The sequence below is a fragment of the Notamacropus eugenii genome, chromosome 2 (genome assembly GCF_028372415.1).
Source record: "Notamacropus eugenii isolate mMacEug1 chromosome 2, mMacEug1.pri_v2, whole genome shotgun sequence".
Taxonomy (NCBI): Eukaryota; Metazoa; Chordata; class Mammalia; order Diprotodontia; family Macropodidae; genus Notamacropus; species Notamacropus eugenii.
This window is the reverse complement of record NC_092873.1, coordinates 361,192,940-361,210,760: the sequence shown is the minus strand read 5'-3', so window position 1 is coordinate 361,210,760 and position 17,821 is coordinate 361,192,940. Positions and strand designations below refer to the sequence as shown.

The 17,821-nt window shown below is 36.8% G+C and overlaps 1 protein-coding gene across 9 annotated transcripts in view; it reads left to right on the top strand.

The window, feature by feature from the left end:
• The window catches only part of SPAG9 (sperm associated antigen 9), a 155,815-nt gene that overhangs the window by 86,286 nt on the left and 51,708 nt on the right, over nucleotides 1–17,821 (top strand). For all 9 annotated transcript variants that reach the window (XM_072646704.1, XM_072646702.1, XM_072646705.1 and 6 more), the window contains 4 exons: nucleotides 10,223–10,421; nucleotides 10,846–10,945; nucleotides 12,624–12,745; nucleotides 16,213–16,270. In XM_072646704.1, coding sequence (XP_072502805.1) covers nucleotides 10,223–10,421; nucleotides 10,846–10,945; nucleotides 12,624–12,745; nucleotides 16,213–16,270 — 479 coding nt within the window. The remainder of the gene's footprint in view (nucleotides 1–10,222; nucleotides 10,422–10,845; nucleotides 10,946–12,623; nucleotides 12,746–16,212; nucleotides 16,271–17,821) is intronic.

Below are 17,821 nucleotides of genomic sequence, written 5' to 3'. Positions count from 1 at the left end.
TGTCTGTGTATATATAGGAAACAGATCTTTCACATTGAAAAAGCACAAGTGAAGTATGATTTAAAAAACCGACAATTACAAGAACTGACAAACTAATGCTGTAAAATAGCCTAATTCTCAGGAAATGTACGATTACATCCAGTCAACCTTCAACCTATCACTCCTACCATTTGTTGCTTTGCTCCTGCACACATGTTGCTGTATGAAGGTGGAGGAAATCACAAAACTGTTCTGAGAGTGTGCACTGAATATTTATGTTAGACAACCTCACCTGGGCCCTCACTGCTGCTAGGCAATGTTACTATACCTCTATCACCTTACTGCCCCACCCTCCATAACAGCTCTTCCAAATCTTCTCATTCCTCTACAAACTCCTTCTCCCCACTCTCACATCTGAAAATTGTACCTTATAGTTTACCGAAAAGACTGAGGCACTTAACCATCTTATCCCTACTTCCTTATCTGTCACTCAAGTGCCTTCTGCCACTATCTCCTTCACTCCATCTCACATGGTTAAATGGCCTTAATCCTTACTATGGCTAACCCCTCTACTTGTTCAAGTGATCTCATTCTGTCTTGTCTCTTCCAATTGATTGTTCCCCTGTCCTCCACACTCCTCTTTCAATCTTTTTTTCTCTACCGGCTCATTCCCTGCTGCCTACAAATGTACCCATGTTTCCCCAATCCTGAAAAAAATCCTACTTGATCCTTTTCATTCCTGCTAATTATTGATGCCCTTTGTAGCTAAACTCCTCAGAGAGGTCTAGGTGCCTCCCCTTTCTCTCCTCTCATTCTACATAACCCCCTTAAAAATTTATTTCCAGCCATATTCTGTTCTCTCCAAAATTACTAATGATCTCTCAGATGCCAAATCCAGTGGCCCCTTCTCAATCCTCATTTTCCCTGACCTATCTGCAGCCTTCGACACTGATCCCTCTCTCCTCCTTGATACTCTTCTTTTTTCTGGTTTTTCAGGACCTCATTCTCTCCTGTTTTGTTTTTCTTCCTTTCTTGACTGGTCAGGATCCTACCCTCGAACTGTACGTTTCCCTCAGGGTTGGGAAACCCTGGAGTTTCTGGGCTCTCTTCTCTTCTTCATTTGATTTCATCAGCTCTCATGGAGTTGATTACTATGCTGATGATTGTCAAATCTACAATTCCTTCCCCAGCTTCTCTCTGTGGACCATCAGTATCATCTTACATCTTAAACTCAGCGTATACAAAACAAAACTCATTGTCTTTTGCTCTAATCCCTCTGCCACCTACATTCCCTATCATTGTAGAGGGCAATACTATTCTCCCAGTCCCTCAGGCTCCAATCCTAGGAGTCATCATCACTTAACACCCCCCTTCTCGGCAGGTGTTGTCAAGGCCTGTTAATTTCATTTTTGCAACATTTCTGGAATATTCCCCCTTCTCTCCTCTGACACTGCCACCACTATGGGGCAGGCCCTCATTTCCTCATGCCTTGATTACAACAATAGCCTGCTTGTTGGTCTGCCTGTCTCAAGTTTCTCCTTTCTGCAGTTCATCCTCTATCCAGCAAGGTGATTTTCCTAAAGTTCAGGTCTAGCCTTGTTGCTTTTCTACTCAATAAACTCCAGTGTCTTCCTGTTGCCTCCAGGACAAATATTTGTTGTTGATCAGTAATGTCTGACTTTTTGTGACCCTTCTGTTCATGTAGTTTTCTTGGCAAAGATACTGGAGTAATTTGCCATTTCCTTCTCCTGTGGATCCAGGGGATTCTTTTGTCAGGGAATCAAAGATTACATGACTTGCCCAGGGTCACAAAGTTCGGAAGTGTTTGAGACTGGATTTTAACTCAGGTCTTCCTGATTCCGGGCCCAGTACTGTATCCACTGTGCCACCAACTGCCACCAGGAACAAATACAAAGTATTATATTTGACATTCAAAGCCCTTCATAACCTGGCCCCCTCTTACTTTTCCAGTCTCTTACACCTTAATCATGAAAACTTCTCAAATTGACTATTAGGCCTACCCTTAAACATTCCACTTTTCCAATAGCCAAATTTTAAAAAATAATTTAAATCAGGTGAGGTTATTGAAACATGTTTATTGTTATTTCTTAACTTTCATAACATAACATGGTGTATACATAGTTGTGTTACAGTATTCTTTCTCTGTGGTAATTTCTGTAATGCTGGAAATATTCTCAGTATAGCAATGTGTTTATCAGAGTTTGTCTTACAGGCTACTCTGAACTTGTTTGAGCAATGGTTTTGATATAACCTATAGGTAAAAGCTTGAGAACTCCGTGCTAAATTATGTAAGATGAATTATTGCAGCAAAAGGAAGACATGCCTATTAAAAGTCTCTTAAGACCTAAAAATTTGTCAGGTTTATTATGTCAATTAATAAATTTAAATTGTTTACTTTGTCTCAAATACTTGGAAGTGTAGTGCTTAACTGACTACCCCCTCACCAGACCATTGGGTTCCAGTGAGATAATTTATAAAGTTTTTTGTAAACTGAAGCGTTATATAAATATGTGATTATTGTTCAATGCCCCCAATTCTATCTGGAATGGACTGTTGTTTATAATGGAATCAATTGGTGAATTATGGTTGGAATCTTTCAAATTGTTTTCCTATGTGGCAGTGACTATTAGAGTATAGTGATAAGATTTGAGTTGTGGAGCTGAAGGATTTAGAATGGGAATCATGCTTCTAACATTTATTAGCTATGTGGCCATCACTAGGTCACAATCTTTCTCAGTTCTGGCTTTTCATTTATTTAATAACATCCATAGTGATTGTCTCACAGGGTTGCTAGGATCAAATGAAATAATGTATGTAAAATGCTTTGCCAGCCTTTTGCTAACTATATAGTGCTTCACAAAAGTGGTATGTAAGTATCAGCTATTATATTATCATCATCATCATCATCATTCATTCATTCTTTTTACATTTGTATAGATTCATGGCTCAGGATGTTCACTACTAATGACCTGGAGAAAAACTCTTTTAAGTTCTAAAACTTAATAAGAGGAGGATGAAGAACACTTTTTCCTCATTCTCTTTTTATCTGAGTTCCCCCAAGCATTTACTTTAAGAATGGAGGGAGCTGGAATTTGCTCTTCCCTAGCAGGTGTAGAAAATGGCTCTTTATCAAAGCTGAAGTGGAGGGCATGCTCTTCCCCCTCTCCCTTCCCAGTTGAGCACTTTGATTTTGCTGAATAATAAAAAGTGCCCAGAGGCGTATATGCTGGGTTATTTTCAGTTACACATTTCTAAATATAAATAAAATAACAGCTTCAAAATTTATGCTATATTAACTTGGATTTGAGAATTGCATTATACTACTTAAATATGCTTTTAACCAGAAAAGAATTGTCAAGTTCTGCAGATCCTGACGATGTTCCAATTTTTAAAACAAATGCTTATCAAATGCTAGGGAGAAAGAATTACCTTGCTTTTTGATGGCGTGATAGCAGAGAATTGGGAAGATGACCAAGTATAAATTTAGTGAATATTCAGATTGACTTGAGAAAAGATATCTTGGTTTCTATAAAAGGATATCATATTTCATTACTTTATAAAAATTTTTTTGAGGGACTGGTAAGCTGTGAACAAAAACAACAAAGAACAAAGAAACATGTATTTTACATTTTTTTTAAATTCAGTTTTATTTTCAGTTCCACATTCTCTTCTTCCTCTCTCCCATACTTAATTGAGAAAGCAAGAAAAATAAAACCCCTTATAAATATGTTTAGATGTGCAAAGTAAATTTCCGAATTAGCCATGTTCAAAGAAAAAAAAAAGCAGTAACTAGAAGAAAGTTTGCTTCAGTCTTTATTTTGAATCCATTTTCTTTCTGGTGGTTGATAGCATGTTTCTTTTTTAGAATTATAGTGTGTCATTGTGTTGTTAGCGTTACTTAAGTCTTTCAGAGTTGATTGTCTTTGCACTGTTGTTGTTACTATTTAAATTGTTCTACTGGTTCTGCTCACTTTGTATCAGTTCATACAAGTCTTCCTAGGTTTTTCTGAATTTATTTCCCTTATTATTTCTTATATAGCACAATAGTACTTGTACTTGAACACAACTTGTTCAGCCATTCCCACACTGATGGGCATTCCCTTCCCCTCGGTTTTTGGTTCTTTGCCACCACAAAAAGAGTGCTACAAATATTTTTGTATATACAAGTCCTTTTTTTTCTCCCAGATCTCTTTGGAATACAGACCTGGTGGTGGCATTGCTGGGTAGAAGGTTATGTAGCCTTTTGGGCATAGTTCCAATTTGTTCTCCAGAGTGATTTGAACCAGACTTCAACTTTATCAGCAGTGCATTAGTGTATCTGGCTTTTCCATAACTCCTTTAACATTTGTCATTTTCCTTTTCTGTCATGTTAGCCAATCTATTAGGCAGGAGATGGTACCTCAGAGTTATTTAAGTTGCATTTCCCCAATTAATAGTGAGTTAGAGGATTTTTTTCTGCATAACTATTGAGTTTTGATTTCTTCTGAAAACTATTTGTTCATGATCATTTATCAGTTGGGGGGTGGCTTTTTTTCTATAAATTTGCCTCAGTTCTCTATATATTTGAGAAATGAAGCCTTTATTAGAGAAATTTGCTATAAAATTTTTTTCCGGTTTCCTACTTTTCTTCTCATTTATGTTGCATTGGTTTTGTGCAAAATATTTTTAATTTAATGTAATCAAAATTAATCCATTTTACCTATTGTGATCCTCTCTGCTTCTTGTTTCATCATAAAATCTTTCCTTATCCATAGATTTGACATAGATTTTCCATGCTCCCCTGATTATACATCCATTTTGACATTATGTTGGTATATGGTATGAGACATCAATCACACTTTAATAAGGCACAGAAAGTTCAGAGGTGAAAGGGGAATAGAGTGGTTGAAGGAGACAGGCAGCCTGGGAAAGAGAATGGTGAAAGAGAGGGGCACAAAGAGTCACTTTTGTAAATCAGTAGAGCAACTTGGACCCTTAGCAGGTAGAAGAGTGCAGGGAGTGGGATAGGGAAGGAGTTTGGGGTTCCATTTTTATAAGGTTTTGGTGTTGTAGGATGGATACACTCTTATCAATGCTACCTTTGACTTAGTTCATTAACATATCATTTCAAAGTTACCAACACCACTTTAAGTTAGTTCATTTGCATAATGTGTTGCTGGTTTTACTGAACAAGTCTGGAGCTTCTCTGAAGTATACAGACCAAAGGCAGTTAGCAAAACTTGTTACATTAGGGCCTAACTGGCTTCCCCTAACTTAGCACAAAAGTTATAGGATGTGGTGCATCAGTTTATGAGACAGTTGCCAGTGGCTCCTATGCTCCCCTAATTTATGAGAGTGTTTGTAAGTAACCTCTGTGTTCCACTTTGCAGTCTTACTTCCTACTGTTTTTACTTTTATCTTAGCTACTTATAAACTGTGGGTCAGGTGGAACCAGAGCAAGACAAACTTATAACACATTCTGTAATTTTACTGAATGTGATTTATTGATGCAGAATGCAAGTTATTCATGCCTTGTTGGGTTTATGAGGTAAAAAAAAAATACATTAACCTCTTGGCAGTAAACCTCTTACTGGTGACATAGATTAAAAGTACTTCTAAAAAGCCATGAAAAAGCTAGATAGTTTTCTTCCATGCCTATGATTGTTGTGAAAAGCAATGCATTCACTAATTCTTGGTAGTTATATTTGTTAGACTTGCCCCGTCCAAGTTCTGTTATTCCGTGTTTTTTGTTTGTTTTAGTTCAGTTGGTCTGAAGTTTCAAAAGTCTGAATTACCTCAGCACCAGAACCTATTATACTTTTACTATGTTAGGTAAGACCAATGGTTACGTCAGTTGCAGGTCATCAGAATGGACAGGTTAAGTTTATGTTCTAGAACACTGGATGGAGAGGCTGAAGATGCATGCGAGTTTGAATCCTGGGTCTACCGCTGACTTACCAGGTGGCAAGGGATTTTGAGATGAAGAGAATGGGAAAAGAAGGAGACTTAATTTTCTTGATAAAGCAAGAGGCAAGGTCCATAGCTGAGAGAGTAGGGGAGGGGAAAAGAGCTTCTATGGAGAGTGAGATGGGAAGTCAAGTCCACCAAGAATTTTATGTGCCTTGAACCTAGCAGAGTAGTTTAGTGTCTTTTGATTTGACAGCCTGTTTGACATTTTCATGCTAGGCTTTTTGCTCATGTTATTTCAAAGTGAATTCATTTCAAAAGTCATTGAAAACTCTGCTCTCTATCTCTTGTTTACTCAAAAGTTGTTTGCCTTTCCATAAGTCTGATAAGTAATATGTGCCATGTTCTTCAAATTTTCTTGTAATATCTCTCTTTGTATCTAGGTCATATATCCATTTTGACCTTATTCTGGTAGATGGTATAAAATATTTGTCTATGCCCAATTTCTGTCATCCTGCTTTCTAGTTTTCCCAAATAATGAATTACTATCCAAAAATCTTGTCAAATACAAAATTACTATATTTATTTGCTGCTATGAATTGTCTGTCTACCCTGTTCCATTGATTACCTTTCTATTTCTTAGCCAGTATCAGATAATAAGATCTGGTACTGCTAAACCTCATTCCTTTACATTTTTTCCCATTATTTCTTGTGACATTCTTGACTTTTTGACCTTCCAAATGAAATTTTGTTATTTTTTTCAAGCTCAATAAAATAATTTTTTGGTAATTATAAAAAGGCTTGCCCAGAGTCATACAACTGTAAAGTATCTGGGACTGGATTTGAACTCAAGTCCTCCTGACTCCATTTATTATTCTCACCATGTGCTGAACACTAGGAATACAAATACAAGTCAAAATGAAGATTGTCTCTGGCCCTCCCCCCGCAAGAGCATACATTCTGATGAGGGAATATGGTCCGTAAAAAGGAGCTAAACTGGGGCAGGGATTTGGTGAGAGAAAGGAGAATATAATACAAGGCCATGATGGTAAAGTCTGGAGATGAAAGGTTGGTTAATCTGTGCATTTTCTCAAAGTGGAGATTCTGGGAAGAACTCAGCCAGTGAGAGAAGAGGGCAGCATGGATGGAGGAAGAAGCAGCTGAAGGCTAGAAGAAAATATAAAAGAACTGCCTTTTATTCTTCCATTGAGAGAATGAGGATCCAGTTGAGGTTGGATAAAATGAATTTGTAGTGCACTTAGTGAGCATGGTTGTGAGATTTCCTTGAGCTTCATTCAGCAGCTATTTATTAGGAACAGAGAATGTAGATGGTGGAAGTAATCTGAGGCTGAGGTTTGACAGATTAGCCAAGATAGGACATGGGGGCAGAGATTCAAGAGCAGAGGACAGTGTGGAGTTGAAGTGTTTAACTACTGGGTAGAGACTGGAAAGGGAAGAAAAGCAAGGTCATATCTGGGGTAAGCGACGGAGGGATTGGAGGTCTCAGTGAGAGTGAAGAATAGATTTAAGAGAGGGGGTGAGTCATAATAGGAAGAGATGGAATGAAAGGAGGTGATGATCAGATAGGGCAATGTTTATTAGGGAAGTGTGGAACATTTGTGGGTAATGGTGAGATTGAGGGTGTGACTGTCCCTTTGTGTGGATAAGAATGAAAGAATCAAGATTTAAAGAGTATGTTATAGAAGAAGTCAATATCAATGAGTGAATCAATCAGCAAAAATTTATCACAGCATCTCTTATGTGTAGACAGTGCTAGGAGGGAATATTAAAACAAAAAAATGAAAATCCCAACTCTTAGAAAGCTTGTGTGTTTTCCCATAGAATCAAGAGGCGTGTTTCATCATCAGTCTTCTGAAGTCATGATTGGTGACTGATAGGCACCATACTGGGACATGAGGATAACACTGAAATAGTCCCTGCTCTCAAGGAGCTTCTATAGGGAGAATCAGCTTGCACACGCATGTCCCTGTGTGTATGTGTGAATTTGAAGAGGAGGACCCTGACAGCTGAGGGGATGAGGAAAGGCTTCCTATAGAAAGTGGCACTTGGGTTAATTCTTAAAGGAAATAAAGGTTTGTAAGAGATGCTGGTGAGGAGGGAGTGCATTCCTGTCTTGGGTAGCAGATAGCTAGTGCAAAGATACAGAGTTGGATATTGTATCATGTGAAGAAAGAGTCAGAAGGCCATTTTGTCTGGGCTGAAGAGTCAGGAAAGAGAATAATGCATAAGAAGGCTGGAAAGCTAGGTTGAAGTCAGGTTGTTAAGGGCAAACAGAGGGGCTTACATTTGATCCTGGGGACAATAAACAACCACTAGGGTTTATTTCAGAGGGTGGGGGCAGAGGTTGGAGTGATATAATCAGGCTTTAGGAAGATTGTTTTATCAGCTATATGAGTATGGATTGTAGTTAAGGGAATTTGAGACAGGGAGTACCAGTTAAAATGTTATTGTAGCTGGCTAGGTGAGAGAGGATAAAATTATGAGCTAGGCAGTTGGTTGTGTGACTACTCACATACAGAAGGGGACAGATTTGAGGGCAGTTGTGGAGGTAGAAATGACAAGAAATGTAGCAACTGATTGAACACATGAAGTGTGCAAGAACTGAGGATAACACTTTGTAACTCTGAGTGGCTGTAAGGATGGCAGTGCTCTTGGCACAAATAAGGAAGTTCCGAAGGTGAATGAGTTTTGAAGGAAAGATACTATTTTCAATTTGGACATGTGTTTGAAATGCCTGTGGGTCATTCACTTTGAAATGTCTAATAGATGATTGGAGATGGACAGCTTGAACTCAGGAAAGAGCTAAGGGCAATAGAGCTGGGCATCATTTCCATGGAGACAGCTGAATTTGAGTCCTGAAGACCTGGAGGCTCCAGACCTGCCTCAGCCACACAGTGGCCTTGGGGCCCTGGCCAGACCATTTCTCAGTGCCTCATACAGCTAAGACTAGAAGTTTCCAAGAAGCTGTTGATCTGCTTTGCTAGAAGTTCCTCATGGGGATCTTTTTAAACTTCCTTGATGAAATGATAGGTCTGGTGCCAAAAAAGAAAAAAAACCTATGATTTTTAAATTTTTCTTCATCAAGGACCAATTGCTGTACACCTTTTGCCAGGTTTTCCTTATGATGGTCAAACAACATTTGAGTTGTTTAACAACTGGTGGTTAGGCAGAACCAATGACCCAGGCTTTTTACTTCAGATACTGTGATTGTAACTGCTGGGCCTTGATTTTTTCATTTTTGGTTAGGTGATCTCTCTAACTTCTTCTAGGTCTCCAGTTGTTGTGATCTAACTTAACATTTGACAGAACTTAGACAGAGATTTTGAAATGTCTCTTCAATAGTTTTGTTTCAGGATCCATTGAATTTAAGTTTCCAAGAAAAGTAGAAAAGGAGTAATTAGTAGTCATACAGAATTGCAGTTAATGTCACCAGTGCTTTGTAGTTAAGGATGACAGTATTCCTAGTGTTTGTTTGATAGGTGTGTATGTGTGATTGTGAAAACTAATAATGCATAGAAATACTTTCCACAAGCCTACAAGCTGTCTTTGGTCTATAGTTGGCACCAGCTCTAGGTCCTATCATTCTTTGTCTTACCCATTTGACTTTTGCTCAGTCCTTAGCTTCTGCTTTAAAATCACCCCATTTCAATGTGTGCCAAGCTATCTGTATTGCAGCTGCTTCCCAGAATTTGGCTCTGCCTCTACAACAGTACATCTGCTGAGCCCATGTAGGCCACGTGTTAATGTTAATGAACTGGAAAGTATGGTAAATACTCTCAAAATCTGGAATTGGTGACTGTTGATACTAGTTTCCTGTGAATTATATTCGACACCCAACGTATGTTTTTGGCAGTACTGATTTCCTTTTAAGAAGATATCCATTATGTGTGACTGACGCACGCACGCGCGCGCACACACGCACACACCCTGCACGATAAATATGTTTGCTTCTGTTACTTCACATCTGTGCTTCCTTAGCATAGATTTCATCTTAACTGTGCCTTTTCATCTTTAGGCATCATCATCATCACAGTATTCTACGTAGCTGGCCCATCTCCTTTTCCAGTATCTTCTTCACTTCTTTGTTGTAGTTATTCATTAGTTATATGCTGCTTATTCCTTGATAATTCTAAAAAATTGGTGAATATTATTTAATATTCTTTTCAGTTTTCTTTGACTCTAATTCCATAATTTGATGTTTTAAAATTTTATTAGGGAATTCTTTGAGTACCTTGATTTTCCAATATTTATATACCCGTTCAAAACAAGACTGATTTATTCAAATGTACTTACAAAGCATGTTTACGATTTTTAGGATGAACTTTCTGATATTAGCCAAGGAGGATCAAAGGCTACTACCCCAGCATCAACAGCAGCTTCAGATATTGCGACAATTCCTGCTGATACTCCTGTGAAGGAGGACAATGAAGGCTATGTGAAGGCTGCAGAGAAGTCAGAGACAGGCAAGCATATTGAAGTACAGGTAGCTCAAGATACCAGGAGTGTGTCCATTGGTAAGTGTCTCTTAGTTTTGTTTCTGTAGCATCTGGGGTTGGCTAGCTTGTTGCCTGCTTTGGTTATTACTTGTTTTAGTGTAAATACAGATTTGCCTGGTAGCTAACGAAGTTATGGTGATGGATAACCTTAAAACATTCTTAAAAATGACTGCAGTGTGGAAAGGGATGAGAACTTCAAGGAAGGAAGCTTTTGCTTGAGATACACAGCATTTTGTGCCACGAAAACGCTAGAGAGGCTATAACTTGTGTTTGCTTTTCTCTGTTTTGATCTTACCTCTGATAAAACATGCAAGTGTACTCTAACTCTTTGTGTTCTTTGAAATGTGGAGGTTGAAAAATATTTGTAACAATGATAATGTGCAAGCATAGGAGCATGACATATTCGTGGCTTATGCTTACACAAAAATTGCTCTTTTCTCAGGCTCTAATGAAAATGAAGATAAATCAGAAGTGCAAGCAATCATTGAATCTACCCCTGAGCTGGATATGGATAAAGATCTCAGTGGATATAAAAACTCAAGGTACTTCAGGATGTTGCTACCATTAACTTAGCCCTTTCATTTAAGTAGAACAAAAACATGAGATAGTTCTTTTTTCCTTCCACAAGCATCCTGCCTTTAGTCAGTTTTGACATTTAATCCTACAAGAGGAAATTCAGGTACTTTGCTGTGGACTAATAATCACAAATAGCAGTGGTGGGGCAGTTAGGCAGCACAGTGGATAGAGTAGTGGGCCTAAAATCAGGAGGACTCGTCTTCCTGAATTCAAATCCTAACTCAGTTGCTTACTAGCTATGTGACCCTGGGCAAGTCATTTCACCCTGTTTGCCTCAGTTTTCTCATCTCTAAAATCACCTGGAGAAGGCAGTGGCAAACCACTCCAGTAGCTTTGCCAAGAATGGGGTCACAAAGATTCTGAATGACTGAACAACAATAATGGCTCACGTTTATACAACACCTTAAGGTTTGAAAAGTGCTTTCTATATGTTACTTTGTTTGATCCTCACAATCATCCTGGGAGGCAGGTGGTATTATTTGCCCCTGTTTTACAGATAGGAAAAAGGAGACTGAGAGAAAGTTACTGGCTTACCTAGAGGCACATAGCTTGGTAAAGTATCTGAGGCAGAATTCTAACTTTGGTCTTCCTTACTCTTAGGTCCAATAGTACCCACTACAGCACCTAGCTGCTTACTTGAATCAAGTCATCCAATGCCTGACCCTGTTCCTGCTGAAACCAAACTCTTGTAGTTTAGACAACTTTGCCAGCTGATTGCTTTCTAGTTATCATTTGGCAGCTACTAATAAATCTAAGGACCAGGATGATGTTTGTTTGTTGTTATTATTCAGTCGTGTCCAACTCTCCTGTGACCCCATTCGGTATTTTCTTGGCAGAGATATTGGAGTGATTTGCCGTTTCCTTATCCAGCTCATTTTACAGATGAGGAAACTGAGATAAACGGGTTAAGTGACCTGCCCAAGGTCACACAGCTAGTAAGTGTCTGAGGCCAGATTTGAACTCAGGAAGATGAGTCTTCCTAATTCCAAGCCCAGTGCTCTATCCTTTGTACCACATAGCTGCCCTTTCCAGGGCAACATAGAGATGCAGAAAATGACAACTCAGGGCTATTCATGGGTGCTATGAAGAGACAAGGGGGTAGTAAGGGAATTGTCACGTTTTGGATAATTAGCAGTGTTTACTGACTCCTTCCTTAGACCTCGGAGACTTCAAGCCATCCCTGATCTCCTTATGTCATTATCATGGATTATCACAGTTAGTGATTGACCGGGGAAAGACATCTTCTTGTGTGGCACTTTCCCTATTGAGGCTATTTGTCTGACTGATGAAATGAGAATCAGTTATCTACTATCCTAATCAGGATATTTGAAAATTACACTAAAATTCAGGGCTTTGAGATCATTTCTTTCATTCAGTGCTTTGTCTGCATTTCTGCAAATTTTAAAACAATTATCCTGATAGATGTTTGTGTAAACCTCCTTCTGTCATTCCTACTCTTCACAAGTGTTGACAAATACTTATTAAACTCTCTTAACTATAGGCTTTAAATTAGAAAGGACCTGCCCAAAAATCATTTATATTATATTGAAATTAAATAATTGTTTTATTCCTAAATAACATAGATCAGATATCTATTTTACGGTGTTGTAAAAGGCCTTAATTGTTTGTTATTCTCTTGCACAGCACTCCTACCAAAGGTATAGAGAACAAAGCTTTTGACAGAAATACAGAATCTCTCTTTGAAGAACTGTCTTCAGCTGGCTCTGGCTTGATTGGAGATGTAGATGAAGGAGCAGATTTACTGGGTATGGCAGCTTGGGCAAAGAATTATTTTTTTATTGGTCAAAAAAATAGAATCTCCAAGTTTGTTGATATATAAAAGTCTCCTGAGCCTGATTACTCCCTAAAAGGTCTGCCACAACTCTCATAGCTTACTGTGAAGCTTACTTGTGATAATGGAGGTCTTTAAGAACACTTCTGAGTAAAGCCAAAGACTAGCTTTATTTGAACTTGTATTTGTCCTCATTATCTTACAAGAGCTCTTATCATTAAAGCTAACAAGCATTTTAAATATGTAACATTCTGATTTTTAAAAGTTATCTCCTGAATATAAAAATTTTCTTTAATAATAATTACCCAGGCAGCTTAAATGATACGATCAAAAGTTGTAGTTTGTTTTATGTACAAACGCTGCTACTGTTTGATTTTTTTTTAAACATAATCATCCCATAAAACTGTTTACCATTTAGCAAATACTTTTTACAAGGAAAATATGTAATAACTTGCCTCTAGATTTATATTTCCTATGGCTCTAGAAAGTTTTGGTGTATCATCTTAAACTTAGTGTGGTGTTATGCCATTACCTTGTTGGTTAATGATCCTAATTTTCCAGGTGTTTAGGGGTTGATAAATTATAGTTCTTAGATTTTAATCCTTTTTAGCAACTCTTCATTAACAGATGAATCAAAACTGGTTTAAATAAAAAAACCAGAAATGGCAAGTTCTGTATCATTATTCACTGATTGACTGACCTCAGTCCATCTGCGTCCTGCTTGTACTAGCCAATAGATTTCCTTAAGGCACCTGCTCCTTAATACTTACTTTTTCTTGATCACTTCCTAATAATATGAAAAGACGTGTTCCTTCATCTTGATTCAAATAGATGAGCGTTATTCTGATTAAGTTTTTGTAGTTTTAAAAAAAACTTAGCAGATGTTCTCTTCCAATAACTGTGCAAGGGTGTGTTTTTCAAATCTTCTTTTACACCTGCAAAAATGATGGGTTTGTGCCCATCAAAAACAAAAAAACACACCTAAGATTATGCTTATTTAGTTTTACGCATCTTCATGAAAGTTAGCCCATCTAAATTACCATTTAGGTTTGTATTGCTGATAGAATGAAAGAAATACTGCATTTCATTTAAAATGAGACTTTTTCTTTTTACTGTTTATTCATGTTAATCATATCTTGGATCTTTATTTGAAACTTTATTTCAGGAGAAATCTTTGTTGGAAGTATGTTTTTATTAAGTACCCATTTCATAGAATACAACATAGCAATGTGTTTTCTGCGTAACATTTTAAATTTTTTTAGTACTATAATGCCATGTTAATTAATATCTGATTTACCATTTCTTTTTTCTCTCATTTGAAATTAATGTGAGCTTAGTTATTAGTCTCCTAAAGCAAGCTAATTGAGATTCTCCAATCTCTTTTCTCTTGGGCTGCTTACCCAGGGGAATATTCTGGTGTGTATGTTTTTAAATGCATTCAAATTGCTGCTTCTACAGCTAGGCGTTCTTGGCTGCTGTTGTCATTCAGTGCATTCTCTTCATTTTTCTGCTCACTGATATTTTTTGCCCTGCATATTTTTTCAGCTTTTAAGCCTTTTCTCCCAGTTTGTGTAAAAGTTTCTGCAAACATGGTTAGCAAGGATGTTTTTTTAAACTAAACTAGAACGTATTTCATCCATGTGTCTACTTCTTTTATGAAATTATTTAATTTTAATATGTTAACACATATTTAAGTATTTAAATATTAACTACAAGGCTTACTTTGGATTTGGAATTTGGAATCTTTCTTAGTATCTGAAGACAAAACATTTCTATGTCAGAGTAAACTATTTCCAATTTTAATTTAAAATTTTTTTAAAAATCTATTAAAAAACAATTTTTGTGGATTCCAGAAGTTTGATCTAATGTGTATTATTGAATGGGGAAAGGAAGAGAAGGAAATAAGCATTTATATAGTGCCTACTCTATGGCAGGCATCGTGCTATACAGTTTTTACAGTTGTTTTCTCATTTGATCTCAGAGTGTATCCCTTTTCTCTATGAAGACTGATTTTTTTTAATTTTCCTTTAAACTTTATATTCCTTTAAACTATTAAAAATGTTTTCCTCATGAGGGATTTACTAACTTAACTAGGCTTTCTTCAATTAGCTTTTTTATGGTACTTTCACCCAACTTAGTCCTCTGCATGAGAAATTAGAAATATTGCAATTGTCACAGTCTTTCTTTCCAGAAATTGCTTTTCAACACTTTGGAGTCAGTGCAGTTCCTGCGGGGTGGGAGTGTGTCTCTGTGTCTTATGTGTACGGGAGAAAGAGACAGAAACATACATTTTTTGTTTGCTTTTTTTTAACTTTTGGGGGTTCATATAAGCCCTCTAATATGTAGTTTCACCTCCATTTTTCTTAATATGCATTAAATGAAAACTTTTATTGCCCTCAAAGTTAACTATGGAAGTTGTTGCTTTCAATGTCATGCATGTAGATTTTTGAATGTTTCTAATATCACTGAACCTAATCATTATCAATTTGATACTTTAATGAGAAATATCTACTACAAATCAGTTGATTTGTGGACTTTAATCTAGGCATATTATTTTCAGAATGAGGCAAAATAAAAAAAAAAATATTTGTTTGGACTTCAGAATTTGCAGGATTCCTGGGAAAGGGCTTACCAGTAGAATACTAGGTCATCTTCCTAAGTTACAGAATGTCTCCTCCATCACGTCTCCTCCCTGCCTTCACATACCATCATGATTCCCAGTCTTTGTCATTAACTGTGTTTTTCACAAAGTTCATAAAACTTTATATGGATAATCAATCTACACTCATACTATTTCTTACATGAAACGTTTCTTGTTCTTTGTTTTTGCTGTACACGGGATGCATGGGCTTTAAGACCATAATTTCTTGGGTAAGGTGCCATCTGCTTTGGGGTACTGCAAAGCTTTTTCACTTTCTCTGTCCTTTGTTTAAACATTCCCTCTATTTGTAAACTCTCTTTGGATTCAAAGCTCTTTAATTATTAACATATTGTCTATATTTGATATAAAGTATATTTTGTAAAGTATATGAATGCATATATGGTATAAAGTATAAAGCTTTTCAGATTTCTACTCCTTTCATTTCCTCATTGATATTTTTAGTAATTCAAATTGACTCATGTTTTTACATCACCTTCATTTCATCTATTTGTTAATTGGGTTGTGTCAGCTTTATATAAACCACTATTTCCTATTTTGATATTTAGTGGAGTTCTTGATTTTTTTAAAAAAATATTATCTTTGGAAAGGGAAGAAAGCATCAATTATGCAGGATAAACAACCAGTACAATTTATGGTCTTCTGTTGTTCTGTGAGTTTTGCTAAATGACATTAAAAACAAAGTTAGATTAGAATTATAAAATAATATTAATAAGTAGCATAGTTTTAAGTCCACCATATTTTTTTCTAAATTCGTTGTTATTTTCTTTCTTTTTTTGAAGGAATGGGTCGTGAAGTTGAGAATCTTATTCTGGAAAACACACAACTTTTGGAAACCAAGTAGGTGTTCACAGAATTTTAATAATACACTAATGTTCCATCATTACTTCCTCTTCAACTACTTCATCCAGCCAAAGGATGCATTTCCCACTTTCTCTTCCCCATTTTTATCTGTATCTAATAAGAGCACATGCTATATAGTTCACATCTTTTAGTGCACCCTAGGTCTTGATTACCTTTCTGGTCTTTGTATGCGTTTCTGGCTGTATACTGAAATCTTAAGTCAGTCACCTTTTTTGGATTTTGTCTTGTTGAAGGCCAAATGATATTCTTACCCACAATTTCTCCATTTCTGACAGATTATAATGAATATAGCAATAGCTTGTATTTATATAGTAAACATTAAGGTTGGCTAAGTACTTTATATATGCTATCCAGGGGTGAGGAACCTGCAGCCTTGAGGCTACATGTGACTCTCTAGATCCTCAAATGCAGCCTTTGACTGAATCCAAACTTCACAGAACAAATCCCTTTAATAAAAGGATTTGTTCTGTAAAACTTGGATTCAGTCAAAAGGCTGCATCCAAGGACCTAGAAGGCCACATGTGGCCTAAGGCCAGAGATTCCCTACCCATGTTATCCCATTTGGTCCTCACAGCAACCCTAGGTGCTGTTCTCATTTTATAAATGAAGAAACTGAGGCTAACCCAGTTGAAGTCACATAGCTATTACCTGTCTGAGAAAACTCAGAAAACTTGACTCCAAGTCAAGTTCTTTATCAGCTGAGCTTCTTTACATGTCATATCCAGTTTCATTCTTACAACAACCCTTTGAGGTAGAAGTGTTATTGTTATCCTCATTTTACAGATGGAGAAACTGAAGGTGAGAAATATTAAGTGACTTACCCAAGGACCCAGACCTAGTAAATATTGAAAACAGTATTCGAACTTAAGTCTCCCTGACTCGACTCCAAGTTTAGTGCTCCATCTGCTATACCACCTTGCTGCCACATCCTAAAAGCTGAGGATAAGTCAGTTTTCAGTGCACTCATTAAATTTGTATTTATCTGAGATAAATGGATTGATGATAAAATGGCTTTTGTTGCTGGGAGACATGCACAGTTTCATAGCTTTTTGGGCCTAGTTTCACAATGTTGTCCAGAATGGTTGGACTAGTTCACAGATCTCAACAGTACATTAGTTAGCATGCCTGTTTTCCCATCTCCTTTCCAGCATTTGTCATTTTCTTTTTTTGCCATCTTAGCTTATTTGATGAGTTGGAAGTAGTACTTCATTACTGTTTTAATTTACATTTCTCTATTTATTCTCTATTTATGGTTTTTGATAGCTTTGATTTTTTTTTTTTTGCTTTGATTTCCTCTTCTGAAAAGTGTATGTTTATATCTTTTAACCATCGATCAGTTGGGAATTGCTTTTATTTTTATCAGTTTGATTCAGTTCCAATATATTTTAGAAATGAGACCTTAACCTGAGAAACTTGTTACAATTTTTTCTCAGTTTCCTGCATTTCTCATGTTAGCAGCTTTGGTTTTTGTTGATGCAAAAACTAGCCTTTATATTGTTAACTGTACTGTCCAAATATTTGCTGTGT